This window comes from Petromyzon marinus, chromosome 51, assembly GCF_048934315.1.
Source record: "Petromyzon marinus isolate PM22_M1 ecotype Great Lakes invasive population chromosome 51, UKy_Petmar_22M1.pri1.0, whole genome shotgun sequence".
In the NCBI taxonomy this organism is placed as follows: domain Eukaryota; kingdom Metazoa; phylum Chordata; class Hyperoartia; order Petromyzontiformes; family Petromyzontidae; genus Petromyzon; species Petromyzon marinus.
Genome location: NC_133717.1, coordinates 12,232,245 through 12,255,388, shown reverse-complemented (window position 1 = coordinate 12,255,388; position 23,144 = coordinate 12,232,245). Strand labels below are relative to the sequence as shown.

Genomic DNA, 23,144 nt, shown 5'->3' with positions numbered 1-23,144 from the left:
ACAGAGGCGAGGAGGGGTTTAAGAAATGTCCCCATTGGGGGTGGGACAGTCATTGGGGGATCGCCCCACGGATAGACATGGGGTAATCACTGCTCTGCGGGATTCACATCGATGTTAAGTTCACTTTGCGCATGCAGATGATTTTATTTGGTAGATTTAGCTTTTGTACAATACTCCCCCGCCTCCCCACCACATTTTTCTCCCCCCCCCCCTTCGCTTTTTTGTTCCTATTCCCTTGGGCCCTCCCTTCACCTTAAAACAGCAAGAAAACAGTCCGTGCTTCCACTCACAGTCGCTCCGCTCGTGAGGTAGCGAGCCCCATTTCCCTGCCTTTCCCCGCTGCCCCGTGACCACCGCTTTCCAGGGCTTCTGTCCTCAACAATGTCTGTGCCCTCTTCCCATCGATATCGCTCTCACCCCGTACCGGGCTCTTGTCAATGACACAAAAAAAAAACAATGCAAAAAAAAAGTACCCATTGTTTCAACTGCTGCGCCCGAAGATGGGATCTGGATTGTAAGGGAATTTTTTTTTTTTTTAAACCACGCCGCGCAATTGTAAAAAAAAATAATTCCTCTCACGCGCGGCATCGCCAGGGATTGAGAGTCTGACTCACGAGCCCCTCGGTTTCACCGAGACAGGAACCGAAGAGCAAATTCGCGCTATGTTTAGAACACTCGGATCGACAATTGAAACGTTGCGAGTTCAATTCCCGCTTGGCGGTTGACTCAGGCCCATCATCGTTTATTATTCAATACCGCCACTGCCTGCGCCGTCCATCTCGAGACGCCCCCGCGCAGCAAGGGGGCGTTTTAGATAATTATTCAGAAAATGAAAGTGATTGTAGACCAAATACAAAGTTGGAAAGGGGGACAAAATTAACGCAGGACCATTTGGACAATGTAAACAACAATCATTAACGAACACATTTGAAAAGCTAAACTGTGCCCGGGTCTTCTTGCTTCTCGCTCACTTAATTTGCATTATTCAAACGAGATCTGAAAATAATGCGTCTTTAAACTCACGTTAAATTGATGAATTGCGGGAGCATTGACAATATTTCCGGGTTAGTTGTGACACAACTTTGGTGCAAAATCATGCAACAGCTAAAAATGCAATAAAACCAGTTGCTGCTCTAAATAAACATCAGCCATAAAAAGCGGATTGTTCCAACTAAATACAATTGTCCCTCCAGGGTCAATAAGATACCTAGGCGTGGTGGAGCCCAGGTGTGGTGGAGCCTGCAATCCAGCGCCTTGTGGAGGCAAAGGTTTGTGGATCAAAAAGATTCGTAATTGGAGCTACACGTGAGATGGCAGTCGAACAAGTGGGCTCACTCGGCCCACCAGCGTGGACCTTCGAGCGTCCATTCCTCTCCCGTGCGGTGAATTTCCTTCAGTTACTCCAGACTCCCCGAGACAGTTGTTGCATGATGGGCGCATTACAAAATCTACGACGTTCGTTCTTTGGTCTGCAGCTTTAAATAAATAATAAATAAAGCCATGGCCGGGACTCAGCAACGCGTTGCCTCAAGGCAGGGGTCACGGCAGTGTCCAGTGGATGCCCAGCTCTTTTGCGCTGCAGTTATTAATTATATGTATTTATATATGTTTTTTTTTGTAAGGCTTTTAGTAAACGCTACCGAGTTTCAACTCCTTTGACGGTCCTGCGTGGCCGGGCGGCTACCGTCGATCTTCTTGTCGCAACACACCGAGAGACTCGAGACAGATACTTGACTTGGCGGTATGTGCGGTAAAATATATAAATATAAATAATATGCGAGTAGTCCCATGCGGAGCTTACAATTTCAATTTCGATTCTTCCCGTTTGTTGTGTGCACGGTCTACAATGTACGGTTTTTTTGAACGTTGCATACATTTGGCTTGCAAACACTTCATTACGGGGTAATGATCTCAAATGCCCCTTTGTTCTGGCGCCTCGAGATGTACTGCATGGGAGGCGCAGTATAAATTATAAATGATGACGGTGATGAAAATGTATTATTACAAATATCACTTACATGCACACATTCCAGTTTACCGCAGCCAAAGTGTTTCCATTAAACTGAGAAAGGCGCAAACCACCACTCACCTATTGTTTAACGTCCCAATTCAGCCAAGATAATTCCACGTTCCTATGGTGGGAGCGAGTCCATTCACGTGACAGGTTCTGATTTTGAGTTCTAACCACAGTGACACATGGCCAGCATGCCTTGATCAATCCACAGTTGGATGAAGGCCTCCCCTAGGTGTGGCCTTTTCTCGTAGATTCGTGATGCAACAATCTGTCCTGCACCTGCAGACGAGCTGATTCCATCACTCCATCTCCACACTTGGCATACTCTCAAATGCGTTCCCGCGTTAGGCTGTCACTCCACCGTTAGTCTCAGCCTTGTGCCAACATTCCTTTGTAGAAACTTGTCCATTCACCGACCTTTCTTAACGGTTAATACAATGCCCACAACCAGGGGCGGAGCCACAGGGAGGGCTGGGGGGGGGGCTTAGCCCCCCCCAAAAAAATTTTGGGAAAGTCGTTAACCGGGATAACCGGATATCCGGCTGCTGCAAAATGCTGCAGGCTGCCACCTTGTGCTGCCCTGCAGGCTGCTTGAGCGGCAGCCTTTCGAACTTATCGAACTTATTAGCCACATCGGCGTCTCAGACCTATTAATAAACTCCGCGTTCAAATCCAATAAAAAAAAATTCATACATTTGTGGCGCCGATTGGAAAACATATACTGGATATATCAGAATATTGAAGTCAGCCCCCCCAAAGTCAAAATCCTGGCTCCGCCACTGCCCACAACTGGCATGTATTCCCTAATCCACATGTTCATCACGCTGTCTCTCAGTCAAAATACAAGCATGCACCCTCCAACTTGCTGCTTTATGCAGTTGTTGCTTTTGTTAACTTTTCTAATGTCCGTGTTCCTAATTCATATGCATAACAGCGGGTAACATGCACTAATTAACACAACATTAACTTGCACTCTACGGACACGTACAGTATACGTAGGATGGACGGCAGTAGGAAAATTCAAAAGTGTGTTTGTTGTGATACACGACGGGAACCCCAAAGACAGGAAGACCTTACAGAGAATGGCTTTTAACGACGACATAGATTGGTGGCAACAAGATGTGCCCACTACTTGAGAGCATATTCTTCACGAGAAAGGTTAAAGTGTAAACAAATGACGAAATGTGCACTGGAAACCTAGGGGCTCATCCGCCCATGAATCGTGATGATGATTATGAACAGAACATTCGTACATTTTCGACAAATTCCCCATATGCATGCACACACGTGCGTACAGATTATGTTGTCGCTTACGGAAACGATTGAAACATTTTTTCTCTAAAATATACAATAGTTTTCTGAAGCAACCGGAACATTGACGTGCCAAGCATCTCCCCAGCCCCCTACTCTAGATTGTGGATGCAATTATTTCCTTTAAAACGAGGACACACAAGATGTGGCGTTGGCGTTTAAGGTCAGGCCCTTCTGAGGTGACTCGGTGATGCTGAAATCCGTCCGGCAGGTCTCTGATTTAATAAACAAACACTGGGACGGAAACAGTCATTCGAGGAAAAGAAAGCACAAAAGCCAACAAAATTAAACGCTATTTCCTCTCAGAGATTACACAATCCATTTCGGTTATTTATTTATATCGCCCGAAATAGAATGTAATCAGTTGACCCATACATTTTAACGGAACTGACCATCTCGCCGTCATCTCCGGCGAGATAGGCATCATTTAATAAGAGCAATTTGGAGGGGAAAAATATAAACAAACAAAAATCTCGAGCAGAAGCCACTCTAAACAAAGTGGAGGGAGATTAAGATCGTCTCCCGGTCCTGAGGTAAAATCCATTTCTGCAAAGGAGTGGATATGCCAGCATTGGGTTGCCATGGCAACATTAACACTCAGGACACGTTAACCTACAAGAGTGATTTTAATAAACAATCCACATACACACACACATGTATGCACACACAGCTACAGTGAGGAAAAAAAGTATTTAATCCCCTGCTGATTTTGTACGTTTGCCCACTGACAAATAAATTATCAGTCTATCATTTTAATTGTAGGTTTATTTGAACAGTGAGAGTCAGAATAACAACAAAAAATCTAGAAAAACGCATGTCAAAAATGTTATAAATTGATTTGCATTTTAATGAGGGAAATAAGTATTTGACCCCTCTGCAAAACATGACTTAGTACTTGGTGGCAAAACCCTTCTTGGCAATCACAGAGGTCAGACGTTTCTTGTAGTTGGCCACCAGGTTTGCACACATCTCAGGAAGGATTTGTCCCACTTCTCTTTGCAGATCTTCTCCAAGTCATTAAGGTTTCGAGGCTGAAGTTTGGCAACTCGAACCTTCAGCTCCCTCCACAGATTGTGTATGGGATTAAGGTCTGGAGACTGGCTAGGCCACTCCAGGACCTTGATGTGCTTCTTCTTGAGCCACTCCTTTGTTGCCTTGGCCGTGTGTTTTGGGTCATTGTCATGCTGGAATACCCATCCACCACCCATTTTCAATGCCCTGGCTGAGGGAAGGAGGTTCTCACCCAAGATTTGACGGTACATGGCCCCGTCCATCGTCCCTTTGATGCGGTGAAGTTGTCCTGTCCCCTTAGCAGAAATACACCCCCAAAGCATAATGTTTCCACCTCCATGTTTGACGGTGGGGATGGTGTTCTTGGGGTCATAGGCAGCATTCCTCCTCCTCCAAACACGGCAAGTTGAGTTTATGCCAACGAGCTCCATTTTGGTCTCATCTGACCACAACACTTTCACCCAGTTGTCCTCTGAATCATTCAGATGTTCATTGGCAAACTTCAGACGGGCATGTATATGTGCTTTCTTGAGCAGGGGGACCTTGCGGGCGCTGCAGGATTTCAGTCCTTCACGGCGTAGTGTGTTACCAATTGTTTTCTTGGTGACTATGGTCCCAGCTGCCTTGAGATCATTGACAAGATCCTCCGGCATAGTTCTGGGCTGATTCCTCACCGTTCTCATGATCATTGCAACTCCACGAGGTGAGATCTTGCATGGAGCCCCAGGCCGAGGGAGATTGATGGTTCTTTTGTGTTTCTTCCATTTGCGAATAATCGCACCAACTGTTGTCACCTTCTCACCAAGCTGCTTGGCAATGGTCTTGTAGCCCATTCCAAACTTGTGTAGGTCTACAATCTTGTCCCTGACATCCTTGGAGAGCTCTTTGGTCTTGGCCATGATGGAGAGTTTGGAATTTGATTGATTGCTTCTGTGGACAGGTGTCTTTTATACAGGTAGCAAGCTGAGATTAGGAGCACTCTCTTTAATAGTGTGCTCCTAATCTCAGCTCGTAACCTGTATAAAAGACACCTGGGAGCCAGAAATCTTTCTGATTGAGAGGGGGTCAAATACCTATTTCCCTCATTAAAATGCAAATCAATTTATAACATTTTTGAAATGCGTTTTTTTATTCTGTCTCTCACTGTTCAAATAAACCTACCATTAAAATTATAGACTGATCATTTATTTGTCAGTAGGCAAACGTACAAAATGAGCAGGGGATCAAATATTTTTTCCCTCACTGTGCACGCACGCACTGACACACGTGTATGCACACACAATTACGAACACAAACAAATACAAAGATCCTCCGTATAGCCTTCAACAGACTCTTCGGGCAAGTGCTGTGAGCGAGCACCTATGAAGGCCGGCAAGGCACACGAGATGGTGGGTGGCCACCACCACGATCGGCCGTATTTGTCATATAATTGCCACTGGTGTTAGCCGTGAGCGGGAATTGAACTCTGGCGGTCCGGGTTTTTGCAGCGGCAGCGCACTGACCACTGCAACAAACACACAAACACATGCCTCTACAATGCAAACATACATGCACACAGACACACAGACACGGACACAACAACAACGGCCGCCACTAATTGGCGGTGAAGTCACCACGGCGCCTGAGCCATGCTGGGCGAGCCGCACGTTGAGGCCACGTCAGGTGTCGAAGGTTCGCTTACACAAGAGGTCACGGGGTCAGGGCCAGGGTTTTAATGGGTTACGCGTTCACATGCACGCACTGAGACAAAGATCCCCCGTACAGCCTTAACAGACTGTAGGGGCAAGTGCTGTTAGCGAGCACCGATAAAGGCCGGCACGGCACACGAAGTGGGTGGGTGGCCAACACCATGGCCGGCCGCCTTTCTCTCCCTAACGGCGATGTTTTACACATCGTACCAGGTACTCATTTGAGGCTGAGTCGACCTAGGGGAGGCCCAGGACCGGTTCAGATCATGGTCATTCGTGTTCGTCGTGAGCGGGAATCGAACTCGGGTGGCCAGGTTCGTAGCGCAGCGTAGAGCAAACCGCTACACTACCGCTCCCCACATGCACGCACGCACACATACACACATACAAAGACAATGATCTGTTGATTTTCTTACAGACTACTGGAGCAAGTGCTGTTAGCGAGCAATTGTTCAGGCCATGCCACATGCAGAAGATCTAGTATCTTCAACCACCTTGTGTTCCCCATTAGTGATGTTGACACACCGCACCAAGTGTTCATTTAAGTCTGAGTGGTGCACTTAGTGTAGGCCCGTGACAGATTCAGATGCCACTTGCCACTGGTGTTCTCCATGGCCAGGAATAAAGATCAGGCTGTCAGCATCTCAGCGCAGCGCGCGAACCAACACGCCATGCAGACACATACCCACGCACGCGTACTTTGGGTCAGTGCTGCTCGCTAGCACCTACGCACAAACGTACACATGCAAACGTACACACAAACGCTCTACGTGCGATATGGCCATTCATAGATTGTTGGAACTCGTGTTGTTAGCGAGCGACTATTTAGGCCGGCACGGCACACGAGGGGGTGGGGTCGCGAGCACCAAGGCTGGCTGCCTCTGCCTCCCCAACTGCTGATGATCACACACTGCACGTGGTACTCATTTATGGCTGAGTCAACCTAGGGGAGGCGCAGGACCGGTTCGGATATCACTCACCACTGCTGTTTGCCATGGCCGGGAATCAAATTCAGAATGCCGGGGTTGGTAACAGTGCTTTAACCACGAATGCCACCGGTCTACCCAAACATACAAAAAAAAAGACACACACCAACATACATATGCTCCACGAGACAATACCGATACACCCACATGCACAAATACACACACACGTGCACAAACACACCACTTGGCCAGGTTTACTGAGTGTTGTGCCACATCACCCACATTAATTGGCAGTGTTTCAACCCGTGTACTGCTTTCTTTAAAACAAAGCACTGCGCCTAATTAAGTGGCACAAACAATCAGGGTAATGGGCAAAAATGGATATTGTCTCAGAGTCTTTGTTGTCACCAATGAACTGGCAATTAACGATGGAAGCAGCTAATACCAATAACAAAATGATTGCTGTAAATGCCCCGCGTGATACATCTCATTAGAGGCTATTGGTACCCAGAGTGCACGAATATCTCCGTTCACATCTACGTACGTATATAGTCGCGTGGACACTTTAAACGCACGTCAAGGCTGGTGCTGGATACAACCACATTTCCCAATGTGATGTGTAACTGTGATCCTTTCCCGTGTATCGGTAATTACATTTTAACGTGCAAATTTATTGAGGGGTCACTGTGTGTTGTTGTATTGGTGTGGGTGTGGTCCGGGACTGTTTTTGCTGTTGCTTCTGGTGCCTTGCCCAAGCTTGCATTCAGTGTTGAAAAATCGCCATAATTTATATACAGTAAGGTCTCACAGCACCGTATATCTGGATACATGCATGTGCATCTTTGGGGACGACGCTGGTGAAGGGTCTAACGGCACGGCGCTGTGAACCTGGCGTCCTGATTTATCCACCCCCGACTAACATCAGTGGCGAGCGATATGTAAACTGCTCTTGGGTACTCCCCTTCACAAATCCACACTGGCCACCAGAATGATGAAGCCCCGCGGCCAATGTGGTATGTGGGGTAAAACTGTCATCCAGCAGTGGATTTGACAAAGGGCTGATAATTACTGACTTAGAGCATTTCCTGCATCTTTAGTAAACATTGGTAGGCCCCTTTTTTTATTGGCACCACGCCCCATTGAGTCTCGATAATCTTTTTAAGGAACATCCCTGTTTAAAGCTTTCGTGACTGCAAGGATTCATCTTCTTTGGTTCTTTCGGTAAAGTCACGTAGAATGAGACTAAAATAATAAATTGATAATATTTTATCAATTTATTATTTTAAATTGATAATATTTTATCAACTTATTATTTTATTCTCATTCTACGTGACTTTACCGAAAGAACCAAAGAAGAACATCCCTGTCTTGAGTTATTTCGCCAATTCCCTAATGAGCGTTTAATTAATTGAGAACAAAGGCGGCTCGGGCATGGTCCTGGCCACGCGATTCACAACTGCGCAACGCACAACGCCCTTAATAGGTGCTGTCTAACGGCATTCTCTTTGACCAACAAGGGCGGGAACTACCCATGAAATGTATTTCAAGATGCATTGTAGCTGCTGTAAATACACGCACGCACGTGCTGCGAAATGTATCATGGTGCCTTTGCGCTTTTACGATGAGGGGTAATAAACGGGATTTGAAAAAACAAGGTTCTGCTTCACAACCGTAACAATTAAATTAAATTAAATAACATTGCAGTTCAATACACCTTTTCTGGAGCAGTGCTATCCAGCATTTGACTGAGCAGGAAAATACAAACGCAAGTGACTCATATCCTTGCCTGCATTATTTTGTTATTTTAGAGGTACTCATGCACAGTCTTGTGTTGGGTAAATACACACGGATGTCCCAGGGCGTGACGCATATTCATATACACGGGCGTGCACGTGGCATATCTGCAGCAGCGGCTGTTTGGGGATGCTGCCGTGGTCCAATGGTTCGCACAATGGACCTGCGACGCAGAGGTTACCCGCCGTTCGGTTTGATCTCCGGGTGCGGAAGTTGAAACTGGGATACATTTCTTAAATCCTCCCACAAATCCCCCCCCCTCTCCCATGGCTCTATCCACCCAGGAGGACATGGGTTCGATCACGATCGTGACACCTCTATATTTTGGAGTTTGCATGTTCTCCCGATGGTCACGTGCATTTTTCTCCGGGTCCTCCGGTTTTTCCCTCCACATTCGGAAAGACGTGCGTTTAGAGTATTTGGCTGCTACAAATGTCCACGTGACAAAGCCACTCATTTGAGCTTTCATTTGTGGCCAGGTCGCTTCTGAAAAAGAGCGATACCGCTCAGTGGGCCTTAACTGGTCAAGTAAAGCATCGTTTATAAATGGGCTTACTGCAGGTAGTTGTGTGTTGGAGTAGGTCGCTCAAACTTCTTCTCAAACTTCTTCTCTTCTTCCCAGTGTGGCGGATGAGGAGGCCAAATATTCCTGCAGAGGACCTCTCTGGTGCTCCCAATAGTGGAGGCCCTTCTGCCAGCAGTGGCGTGACGAAGGCGTCACAGGGCTGCACCGTCGCCTTTACTTTCACTTGGAGTGGGGGACTACGAGAGCAGATTTGGAGGTCGGGTGTTCACCTTAGCCAACGTCGCCAGCTACAGGATCGAGCCAAAGGACGGAGGTGATGGCCACGGTATGGTGGCATCGACAGTATTGGACCTGTTGCCCCCGTGACCTGATTAAAACCACTCGCAGATATCCAACTTGAATTAATGGCGAAATGTATGTGTGTACGTATACTGAACTTATTTCACAACGTACGTCGCCAACCGTGCTAATCGTAGGTGGCGGGGAAGGACAACCAACTAAATACAAAGAGCAGTTCTAAATAAATTAGTTTTCACGTAGCCCCTTCCACCATCAGTGGCATGAGCAAGCAATTGAAAGGCAGCACCTTTTACCTTTTTTACAGTGCAATTGACACAAGAAGACAAAGATCCCCCATATAGCCTGCACAGACTGCTGGGGCAAGTGCTGTTAGCGAGCATCTATGAAGGCCGGCACGGCACACGAGAGGGTGAGTGGTCAACACCGCCCGGCCGCTTTTGTCTCCCTAGCAGCGATGTTTGTACACCGCACCAGGTGCTCATTTGCGGCTGAGTCGACCTCGGGGAGGCCCAGAACCTGTTCAGATAATCGTCACTGGTGATGATCGTGAGCGCGAATCGAACTTTTTTCGTCGGGTTCGTAGCTAAACTACCGCTCCCCACATGCTCACACACAAAGACAAAGATCCCCTCTATAGCCTAAACAGACTGCTGGGGCAAGTGCTGTTAGCGAGCACCTATGAAGGCCAACACGGCACAAGAGGGAGTGGGTGGACAACACCACCCCCGGCCGCCTTTGTTTCCCCAGTGGTGATGTTTATACACCGCACCAGGTACTAATTTAAAGCTGAGCCGACCTAGGGGAGGCCCAGAACCGGTTCAGATAATAATCACCGGTGTTGGCCGTGAGCGGGAATCAAACTCGAGTCGCTGGGTTTCGTAGCGCAGCGCGCAAACGACTACACTACCGCTGCCCACACACGCTCACACACACACACGTCCCCATACGATTTGCGCTGAGCTGATAATACCCAGTGGCACAAACAAACAAAAAACACACAACAAACACAGGCCGTGGCGAAGTATAAAATAAATAAATAAACATCGGCCAAGGCAATGCGCAACACAAGGTTGTGCCTCCCAGGAAATCAAGTTCGCAGCACAAATAGTTTTTTTTTAGGATAAATAATGTATAAAGTGCGCAATTGCAAGTCAATGAGACCGCTGCTGGCCCGGCAGCCTGTGATCATCACTGGATGCTGGCGACGGGCTGACCAGGGCAAGTGTGCGCCTTCTGGGGGCATCCATCGGTTTGATATTTGCCACGCGGCAGTAGCAGCAGCAGCGCCGTAATATGTGCACTGCTGTTGCTCTGCCAGCAAAACAGCTCAGCGCTGGCGTTTTGTAAGCTGGCAGCTACAATACCAGCCAGCCTCTACGACTAACTCGGCATTCACATATATTCGGGGGTGATTTTTTTTTTATCTTTAAAATGTGATTTTCTGATGACTTCCGTTCCCCCACTCGCGTGCCGTGTCTTCAAATGGGGCAATGCTAACGTGATAGAGATGACGCCCGGTGCCAAATTACACCACTTTGTTTTCGTGGAAATAGTGTCAATTTGACATCATATTGGTGATGTTACTTTTGAGTTTCAGGTCAATTCGAAACAAATACATTTTTTCAGATCATTTGTAATTTCGTAAATCTAGACCTCTCTCCGATGTGTCTTTTGTGCTGTAACTGCACAATGTCCCACATTTCACTTCACGTGCTGGTAGCTCTAACCGAGTTTCCTCAGTTCCATTCGTGAAGAAGTTGCCAGCGCACGGAGGCAAAACTTAGCACTTTAAGCCGAACAACAACATTTCGATAAGACTTGAAAACACTTCGGAGAGCTGAAAAAGTTAAAAGTTTCCTACTCGAATGAGACTGACGGTGCTCATCTCCTGTTTACAACACATAAGCTGAATTGCTTGAAATGAAATAACATCATTTGATGCGTCTGTAATTCCTTATTCCAGATTATTGTGTTCCAACTATCATTCATTCCCCCCCCCCACACCTCCGATGAGCATGGTTGGCTACAGGCAGATGTAAAAGAGGTTCAACATGCAGTACATACATTTGCTCGTGAAATAAAGCAACAAAGATCGAGTTTTGCCTTCTGTGAGACTCATCAGTTCAGTCGGGTCTCAGGCACTGGATGCCCCGATGTGATGGTCGTGATCGCCCACCCGTGATGTGTGCGGCACACAAAAGTCCAGCACAGCGGTTCATCGCAAAAGGCACGCACGATGTTTTGTTTCTGTCTGGTTGGGTCATTCAGTCGGCTTTCTGATGAGGGCCAGTGACGTTACAACCGCGCACAACCACAAACATCCACTCCTTGGTTAAGTGGCTCTTGGAAAATAATATATACTAAGCTTATATAACCGGTGTTGCCCAGGCCAAAAAAATATTTAAGAAATACTCTTAAAAATCTAACAGCAGTGCGGACTGACTGCTATGATTACAAAAGTGCATACTGTGGTGATACCTGCTTTCACTGCAGCAGTGCATACTGTGGTGGTACCTGCTATGATTACAGCAGGGGTCTCTAACTCAACTTACCTGGGGGCTGCTGGAGGTAGAGTCTGGGTGAGGCTGGGCCGCATCAAGTATTCCAAAAAAAAGGACAACTGATCCAGTCTTCTCAATATTTATTAATAACAGTTCAGAACATGAACGGTTCTTCAGAACTTAGGATTTTCTTACCTACTCCTTGCTGCCAGAGACCTGGCAGCGCTTCCTCTTCTTACACAGCTGAGCCACATTTGGCTGGAGGGAGGAAGCAATTGAGACCCTCAGTATGGCTTGAAGATGCTCATCAGTAAGTTTGGACCTGTACTTTGACTTATTAAAGTGCATTGTGCAGAAGAGCTTTTCACACAGATATGTGCTCCCAAAAATGCACATGGTCCGCTTGAACATCCTGGAAAGCTCAGGGAAGGTGGGGGTGATATATTTACATGTTTTTATCCCAATACCTGAGTATATGGGATCTTATTTAGTATGCCCTTTATATATTCTGAGAGGTATTTGAAAACTTTATCATTGTTCATAGCTTTTTGAGCACTTCGTTTTTTATCATTATAAAATGTATCAATCGTGTTCTCTCTCAGGTGTTTATACCTTTCACATTCATAAATAAAGTGATCTAGATTTTCTTCTTTTTGTTTACATCCTACATATCCTTCTGCTCTACCAAATCTCTCTGGATGCCATTGAGCTAACTCTGGTGTCCATGTTACTCCACCTGTCTTAATTCTTAACATCAAGTGCATTGTCTCATGTTTTATATCTTTAAATTTTTTGCTCTTTTTGATTAAATTGTTCGTGGTAAATTCGTTTTCTTTTGCGATTGCACATATCTGTCCTTTTTCCTTGTCTTTGATTATCTTGTAATAAAAATCTATAACTTCTTTATAATATTCAGGTTCTAACCACCATTTGGCTTTTGTTCTTGCCACCATTCTCAAGCTACTTGCTATCCATGTACTTATTTTCCCTTTCCTATTGCAACACTCAGTTGTCTTTATTAGGTCACTGATTACTTTTGTTGAGTCCGCTCACTTCCTAAGTCCTCTGTACCTTGCACTGGGTGACAGGATATATTTTCCTTCCACTTGGTGTCACTCCGGAATCACGTTTCAACCAAGTGACTAACGTTGCTAATTCGCGTTGGCTAACTTGTCAACAAACACCGGAAGCTGTCACGAGCCTGAGCTATGGTAAAAAATATATAATAATAAAAAAATACATTAAAAAATTGATGTCAAGTAGGGGACCACAAAATATCGTTCCGCGGGCCGCAATTGGCCGGCGGGCCGCGAGTTTGAGACCCCTGGATTACAGCAATGCATACCGACTGTGGTGGTACCTGCTATCACTACAGTAGTACATGCTGACTCAAAAACAGTATTTATCGACTCTATAGCACAAAGTACTCAAATGATAGTGGCGTGGTGAGGCCTAGTCCCGTGCAGAGCCTCCGGCCTCGCCTAGATTGTCCAGCCGGCCGAGGTGGCACCTTGGCAGGCTGAGGCTGGGCTGCTATCCCTGACCCCCCCCCCCCCCCCCCCCAGCCACGATCTCCCCGGCCGCTCTGCAGTAATATCTATGGCCTATATGACTGTATAGTAGTAACTGCACGCATCGGGGTGGGGGGGACATCACACAGTGAATAATTTACCTGACCATTTAGTGTATTTTTTAATAGCATTTTTAACGCAAAATAAAATGTCCCCCTCACTCCCACCAAAGGCACGTGAGTTGGTATCGTCGTACACGCGTCATAAATAAATAAATAAGGAAGCGCACAAAAATCGCACTAAATCGCTAATTAAACTAATTAAAAGTTTACAGATGTGGAAAAGGAATAGCGCTTGCTCACGGCGGAGTACCTGGCTATTTTTACGTAAACCCCACCGTTGTCGAGCCAAATCCTTCGCAAGCACATGAACACACAAACAAACCCACAAACACGGCCACAAACCCACAAACAATTTTGGACTTATATATATAGAAGAAAAGATGTATCTCATCTGCTTTTACGAATTCAAAGAAAATAACCAAAAGCAATCTGCTATAAACAAGCCCTATTTTCTGGCTCACTTGATTTAGAGAAATAATTTGTAGAATTATCCAACGGTAAAAAGTATACATCGGTAATATATATAATACTTTCCACTGCTGGTGCAAGAGCCTCCACGAGAGCGATCTCCAGAAGGCATTTGGCCTACTCTTCCACGTTGACCAGGCCTCTTGGAGGAGGTGGGAGTACCTACTCTTCACCCCACCACACGCATCTTGCCGATCGACTCGCTGTGCTTGTACCCATTCACACTGCCGGATGGACACAGGCCATCAGGGCACGATTCAGGAAACTTTCCCAATGTTCCAACTGCTGTGCCGGGAGAACGAATCAAACCTGCGCTAAAAACAAAATGACTACAGTTGTCATTTTTGTTGTATGTTCCTCCGTTTGGCGCGGTTGCCTTACGTGCGCACGGTGGCACGTACAAACCTTCCCCCTTACAAAGGTATCGGATAAATAAACCAAAAAGATCGGCGCTCTCAACCTCGGTTATCGTCAATTACTTCTGGAATGCCAGACACATCGCACGGCGTCCTGTTTGATTTGTCTGCGGGTGACCTCGCAGCCATTTGTCACCTCATTCCTCTCACCATGACCAGATTCCAACACCAGGTCAGGCCTTAGGAACATTACTTAAGCAACCGTGCTTGTGGTAAATTTCCACAGATGTTTATAACAAAAAATACAACACACCACCCGCTATCATAATTAAACGTTGGTCATTGTTCTGTCAATACTACCAGATTTTTAATAACGTAATCTAATTACTTATTGGGGTAATTGTGAGTACTCATTATTGTATGCATCCATAAGAAAGTTTTTTTTGGGCTAGATCGCGTATATATAAATGTACTCTTTTTTTCGGTAAAGTCACGTAGGTAAAATAAAAATAAAAAACAATTAAATCACGACGTTTCGGAGGCAACACAAGCCTCCGTCTTCAGGTGGAACAGTCACAGCAGGATCGCTGCATCAGTCACAGCATCAAGTGCGCTTGATGCAGCGATCTTGCTGCAACAGTCACAGCACCTGAAGACGGAAGCTTGTGTTGTCTCCGAAACGTCGTGATTTAATTGTTTCTTTTATTTTCATTTTACTTGTGACATTACCGAAAAAAACCAAAGAGTATGAATCATTGAAGTCACGAAAGCTTCAAATCTAGAAATATAAATGTGTCGTTAAATCCGCTACCATCCGACACGACCAATTAGTAAGGTTTGTCACGTAAACAAAACATGCCAATTCGTTACTTGTTCAGCAACCCAAAACCTCTGTTATGGATATTGGTCGCGAAAGCCTACGTGTTAAACGAACTATTGTGTGCATGTATGTTGAACTTTCTTTTGCACCGTGCGCAGCCAACTACGGCTAATCGAAAGTGCAGTGGGACAGTGGCCAGCCACATAACACAGGGGGAGATCAGTTCACGAGGTTTGTGCTAATTTTGCCATAAAACCAAGGTAGCGTGTACACTCAAGTTGTTTTTTTGTATTCAACTTAAATACCGCGGAGTAATACCTGGTGCAATAGCGGTGTTGCTAATGTTGATGACGACGACGATGATGATACCGTAATCATGATGATCATAATCATCATCATGGGGACTGAGAATTTTGAGAGTTTGGGCAGCTGCTGTAAGTTGAGTGTTATACCCCTTGGACACGTGAGTTTTCTCCGGGTCCTCCGGTTTCTTCCCATATGTATAGACACTCAGTAAATGGAGTTGGTCAAACATCCTAATGTAGGACCACAGAGCTTGAGCAATTGTTGGCACCGGTTCTGGCTGCCTCCCCCAATTGTCTGCGGTTTCCCATGCCTCTCAATCACTCATCTCTTTCTCTCCGACAGTGAGCGAACACTGGGTAGCTTTAGAACTTCTAAATGACGATAATTTAATTGTAAATGTGGTGAGTTTACGCTCCAACACACCGGTATGCTGAACTAGTAACGATTTGGCATGTTTTGTTTACGTGACAAGTCGTACTAATTGACTGTCGGGTGGTGTCGGGTTTAACAGCATTCATATGAACGCGATCTAACCCAGAAAAAATCTCTATAATGGATATACGATTATTTTTAACTCAATAAAAATTACGATCTTATCTAGATTTAAATATTTAGATTGTCAAAATATTTAATTGCTTATTTCCATGCTTTTTTTTGCAATAGCGACCTGAGATGCAGTCCGCATTTGAACGTTAAGCAAAATTGCATCGTGCACTCCAGCAGCGTTTTAAACAAGAAACAACATCCGTTTGTGTTCTTAGCTCTTTCGGTAAAGTCACGTTGAAGGGAAACAATAAAATAATAAATTATATATAAAAACAATAAAAATTCTCACGACGTTTCGACCATAACACAAACGGTCGTCATCAGGTGTGAAAAAAACAACACCTGATGACGACCGTTTGTGTTATGGTCGAAACGTCGTGAGAATTTGTATTGTTTTATATATATATATTTTATTGTTTCCCTTCAACGTGACTTTACCGAAAGAGCTAAGAATATGAATTACTGCAGTCACGAAAGCTTTAAATAAAAATTGTAACATCCGTTTGCTTTCTGCAATCCAGCGCAAGAAGGAAAGAAATCACCTCCGCTAGATTCCCACCAGGCGCATCCGCCAAACATCACAGACGCACGCTGGAAGGAGGCCCCTAATGCTCCAGGATAAATTGCTCCGCGATCAATCTTTGCATTAAATTGTGAGCACTAAATCCCGCCATTAAATCTCACTCGGGTTTGCATCGCTGAGCTTGTTTGACAAATGACTTTAGGGCCAAGGACTGTGCTTTATCAAACATTTTTTGCTCCCTTTATTTTTTTCATCACCGTTTCTCCCCCCCACCCATCCCCTGCCGCCGCTGCCGCCACCCTCCCCGCGCCTCCTCTGGAACAGTGATGAATGCTGCACAGTCTCTTACAAAGCTGTTTCCTATACCGGCCATCGAGGTTCTGCCCATTACAGAGCTTACAGCACGCATCATATGGTGCGGATTTTCACGCCTGCCAGATGTGACTCATTCACCGTCAAACATCAGCGGAACTCCATTCTTTTGCCTCCACGTTTCGATAATGAATATTATTTTTGTTTAAGCAAGCAAACTCTGGGTCGGTTGACCTTCTGGGTTTCATCAGCAATAAATCAAATGTGTTTACTTAAATGTGGAGACACAGAACGAATTTCTGCTGATATATGCTGTTACCCAAAATGCCCCACAGCGACGCATAACGTGTTTGTCCACAATCCTTGCCGTTGCTCTGAATAGGGCCCCGAAATTCCGACGGAGTGCTCTTGCCAAAGACATTCATTAACCCAGCAGCGGCATTTGTTTCACAAGCTGGACCCTGCTGATGAGACCCAGAAGAGCAAAACCAGTCCAGAGTTTTCTTGATTAAAAAATGTTGTTGGATAAATACAAATAATTTTAACCGCTCTGCTAGCTACAGACTTAGCGCAGCCTGGAAGCGTATTATTAAGTAATACACGATACATATTGCAATTCCTTATAGAGGAGTCACATGATAATTGGCTGATTACTGATCTATTATATTATTGCAATACCCCCCCACCTCCGCCTATGATCTCGAAAAACCTGATGGGGGTCAACAATGATGACGTCGTCCTGCACTATTTAAGACCGGAAGCAGGTGGATGGCTTCATGATTCTGGCAAATCGCCCGAAGATGCTGGATATTATTACCAGCGAAACGTCGTGCTCAAATTCTAAATGTTGTGGATTCACTCTACAAACATACCTGTGGGCTGAAGAAGTGACTAATTGGCGTTTTGTTAACGTGACACATTTTTTACTGATTGGCCGTGTCGGGTGGCGGAGGGTTGCGACACATTTATAATAAGGCGATCTAACCCAAACACCTTTATTATGGATAATATCTGTTTGCAAAGGCTATAGGCCAACGGACTAATAACATATTTGTATTTCCATGTTAAGACAGAAAGGAGTTGTGCTTATATATATATCATTTTACCCACAACTCTCCACAGCAAGACGTCACGAGTTTGTTATCCTAAGTCAAATGTGCACCAAATCATCTGCTGATGTCATAATCAGGCCACATTGTCTGCACGGGTTTGGTATTTGTAGGATATTCTAATAGCGGAGAGGAGCGCTGCGTGGGTGGAGGGAGGGGGGAAGACAATTGCCAAAAATTGTAACGACTGCACAAAGTGCAAGCCAACGCACACAGGTGGACGCTCTCTCGTTAATAACTTTATTCCTCAAGCGCAGAGCAAAGGAAGCACTTTAATTTAATGCCGGGCGATGATTATTAGGAATGCACCTGTGCACTTTGGCGAGTGTAGCCACGGCCATAAAGCCTTCAGCTGGGCACGACTCCAAGACGTAATGGAAGCACAAATCAGCACCCCCCCCCCCCCCCCCATTAAACCAATAATAGATCTGTCCACACGAGCTCCATCCATAGCCCTGCCACCTGTCCACTTACGCACTTCACGGCAAAACAAACAACGTGAGTTGCCGTCGGTCAGACCTCGTTCGGCTGAAGCGAGGGAGAGGATTCGTCACCGCCGCCACCGCCGCTTTTAAAGTATCCCTCTCGCTTATCTCGGGACCGCACAAAAGCCTCACTCCGCTCCCCGCCCACCCGAACGCCCCCCACGCCGCCCGCCCATACTCCCCGAAGTCTGTGGGGGGAGGGGGAATAACTCATCACCCCCCCCCTCCACGCACGCACGCGGGGCGATTAAAATGTACATGGTCAATTAGGCCGGAGCATCGAATTAACCGTCAAGGTCCCCGTGCCGCCCTAATACATCGTGCCGAGGGTCGTGAAGTTCAGGGCCTTGGACGCACCCTCGCCGCACTTAGCCACCCCGAATACCAAATGTTTTGTTCGTGATTAACGTTGAACTTCTGTTGCAGCGTACGTGGCCAACCGCGCTCATCGGATGAGAGGGATAACGCGTCAATAAAGCGCTAAACAAGTACTCGCGTTTGGGACCTTCCTTGCCAGTATTACAATATAACAATAGGTTTTACCCTTCATGGCAATAAAACAGGTGTCAAGATGTGAAAACACCAAACAGAATCCTTAATCAAGGAATCCTGTTTGCATTAACCACGTACTTGTGGTGAACATGCAAAGAAAAAAAACATGCTCTGATAATATATGATGCATTGTCTTGGAAACTGATTGGTCCACACCAGAGACAGCTTTCTTTTGAGCCTACTCTCAACGTGTTAGACCAGCCTCCATGTCACTCCTCCCTGGCTCCTCCCCCCCTTATCTTGCCTATATGGCCTCTTGTTGCAGCAGCCCCTTTTGCCCACTTCAGCAATTGTTTCTTACTGTGGCTGTTCACCTGATGACGGACGCTTGTGTTGCGCCCGAAACGTCGTGATTTAATTTATTTTATTTTATACCTACGTGACTTTGCCGAAAGAACCAAAGAATATGGATCCCTGCAGTCACTAAAATTGCAAATCTAGATTCAAATCTAGATTGGGTGGTGGAGGGTTGCGACACATTTATAAATAACGCGATCTAACCCAAAAACCTTTATTATGAATAATATTGGCCGCGAAAGCCTACGTGTTAATCTTGACACCTATTTTATTACCAGAAAGGCTAAAACCTATTGTTATAAGTACTCGCGCGTAAACGCTCAATTATAGCTTCAAACGCGAGGCCTTTGGGTGTCCTTGTCGTTACCCTGAAAGGTTTAGCAATGACGTCTCAAACGGCAGAGGATAAATATCAAAGATCTCCGCGCTTCTGAAGGGAAACTCATCACGACTTCTGAGCGGAACACGATGGGTGGCTCCCTTACGGCCAAATCGAGTTTTTGACAATTTAAACAACCGTAGAGCAAAAATCTCGCAGGCCTTGAGAACACCCACGTGTTGCATCTGCAGCTATGGCGAGCATGAGTCGGAGCACGTTCACACTCCACGATCCTGTGGCAAAGGTACAGGCAGGGTCATCGTCTTGTGGTGGTAGATTCATGTGATGAATTTAAGTGTGACGATAACAGTGACAACGATGATGGTTTCATACGTAGCCTGCAGAGACCAATACTCTGATGAAACCAGTGAAGAATTAGTGATTATGATGGCCCTGGCCAGGATTTGAACTCATGCCCGAATAAGTTAACAGCTCCTGCCCTTGCGACTACTCTACCACCGGAACAAATATTGCAGTCCGCACACGTACAGCGTAGGCACACAGAGTCAGCATGCACACTATTCCGCTAAGTCCTTGAGAATTTGAGGAAAAAAATAATACGCACCGAAAGTAACACGCTTTGAAAACACCCGGACGTGTCTTTTTGAGGCAGCCCCATGCGTCTCGATTGTGATGGGCTTCTGCGCAATGAGTATACAGAGTACACATAAGCAACTATTATTTCTCCAGCTGTCAGGTGCTCGCGGAGTCTAATGCCATCCGTTCGAATTCACCTCGCCTTTAAATTGCCGCTCTTAAAGTCACCCATCTCCCTTAATTGTCTCAGACATTCCCGCGTAAGGGGGCCATTTCGAACAGGGTAATGTCACGCCGGATGCAAATAATTGGGCACGTTTATTATTTTTTTTATTTTAAATATGCTGCGCTAATGAGAAATTCATTTGGTCGCCTACGGTGCCGCAGCAACATCTGCCCGCACGAGCCGCGTCACGTGACGGCCCTTAGAGCAACACATTTGAGTCAACTGTGAATCGCGATTCAAGAGGCGTAAAGGTGCAGCCCTGCAGTTGCGTGCTCGCACAGCTGCACCAGATGGGGGGGGCTCCGCTCTGACACACCGGCCAGATGCCTTGGGAGAGGTGGCAAAGAGGGGGTACCTAGACTTTACCCCGCCACACGCATCATCCCGCCGAACGACTCGGTGTGCTGGTGCCCCTTCACACTGCTGGGTGGACACAGGCACAGGGCACGACCCGAGAAACTTCCCCAACGTTGAGACCGCCGTGCGCGGGAGGTTGAGTCGAAGGGGCGACCTCTGGATTGCAAGTCCAGCGAGCGAGAAAAAACTAAAATTACTACGGTTGTCATTTTTTCTGTTCTTGGCGCACCACATTTATGCTGCTGGGCGAACATAGGCAAGAGAAGGGGGGGGGGAGGGGGGGGGTTGATTTAAGAAAATTGCACCGTTGTTGTCAACTCCCGCACCAGGAGATTGAACTGAACTGGTGACCTTTGGATTGCGAGTCCGGTTGTGCTGACCCTCAGACCACGGCTGAATCCATGATATAAGCAAGTAAATCATCGGCATTTATCAGAGATCATTGATCTGAGATATATCAAAATGGGGAGCAGGAATTTTACATAAATACTGCTGGAGGAATTTTAAACAGTGCTGTACATTCAAACACATTTCCACTATAACCTTCTTCTCAGTGCTGAAGTTTGGGAAAACACCTCGCCCAGTGCTCATTCTAGGCTGAGTCAACCTAGCAGAAGCGCTGAACAATTCTGTTATCGCCACGTTTGTAGCACAGTGTGATAACTGCTGCCCAACCGCCCCAGAAAGACATGTCCTCAATATGGCCTAAACAGGCCATATTGAGGTTTGGTGCCGGCCACCCACCCCCGCATATGCATGGCGCATATGCGGGGGTGGGTGGCCGGCACCAAACCCGGCCGCCTTTGTATCCCCAGTGGCAATGTTTACACGCTGCAGCAGGTAATTACTTGAGGCTGCGTTGACCCAGGGTACGCCCAGAACCGGCTCAGATAATTGTCACTGCTGTTGGCCACGAGCGAGAATCTCCACAAACTTTCACGCGCACAAACAACAACAGCCACCGCCATTCGCCACGCAGTGACGGTGAAGGCACAACGGCGTTTGTGCCACACGCACACAAACTATACGGTAAGTCTTCACGTAATGTGCGTTCACGCAACGCGATTTCGCTATGATGCGCACCGTTATAACACGGAACGCGTACCGTTATAGCGCGGAACGCGCGAACGTGCACTGTTATAATGCGCAACGTGCACCGTTATAATACTTGGCTCGAACACTCTTCAAAAACGCTTCTACCGCATGAAACAAGGAATTTCTCAAAGTAAAGTTTTTTTTGGGTTAGATCGCTTAAATATAAATATGTCGTTAACCGACCACCACCCGACACAGCCAATCGGTAGGGTTTGTCGCGCAAACGAAATGTGCCAATCAGTCCCTGCTCCAGCACACGGGTGTGCGACGGACAGTAAACCCGCAACGTCGTACAATCCGAGTTTGACGGTGCTCCCTCGCTCGCGATTACAACAGCTGACTTCATCGGCGGCCGATCTCGCCGGAAAATGTGCGGAAAAGGTCCATTTTCCCCCCGCGCGCGCACCTCTCACTCACGTGATCGACGAGCTCTCGCACCATCCCGTTCCACTGGCCGTTCTCGTCCTGGGAGCCGTATTTCTCGTCGTCCACCAGCTTGACCTCGTAGGTGAAGCCCAGGATTTTGGAGAGCTCCCTGAGCAGATCCATGCAGTAGCCCTCGAAGCGCTCGTTGCCACGGAGGGTTCTGTGCAACTTCTTGAACATGGTGTACGGCCCTTCCTTCGGAGTTGGCGGCGGAGGGGGAGGAAAGGAATTAAGGAAGAAAAAAGAACAGAAAATCATAAAATCATCGGGGGGGGGAGGGGAGCTATACACGACCGCGTGCGTCTTCGAGGTGACCCACGTTCAATTCCGACGAATGGCAGTGACAGCGAATTTATGAACCCGGTTCAGGGTCTCCCCTCGGTCAACCCAGCCTGAAATTAGTACCTGGTCCGGTTTGTAAGCATCAGCACTGCGGAGACAAAGGCGGGTCGGGCGTGGTGCTGGCCACCCACGCCCTCGCGTGCCGTGCCGGCATTCATAGGTGCTACTCGCTAACAGCACTTGCCCAAAAAGTCTGTTAAGGCTATACGGGGAATCTCTGTATGTGATTGTATGTGTTTATGTGTCTACATGACTGTGTGTTTAGGGATCGGTTATCTGTGCGTGCCTCTGGGTATGTGGGTAT

The 23,144-nt window shown here is 46.6% G+C and overlaps 1 protein-coding gene across 4 annotated transcripts in view; it reads right to left on the bottom strand.

The window, feature by feature from the left end:
- Positions 1-23,144, bottom strand: part of LOC116953441 (glutamate receptor ionotropic, kainate 2-like) — a 209,955-nt gene that overhangs the window by 58,578 nt on the left and 128,233 nt on the right. For all 4 annotated transcript variants that reach the window (XM_032973661.2, XM_032973660.2, XM_032973662.2 and 1 more), the window contains one exon: positions 22,490-22,693. In XM_032973661.2, coding sequence (XP_032829552.1) covers positions 22,490-22,693 — 204 coding nt within the window. The remainder of the gene's footprint in view (positions 1-22,489; positions 22,694-23,144) is intronic.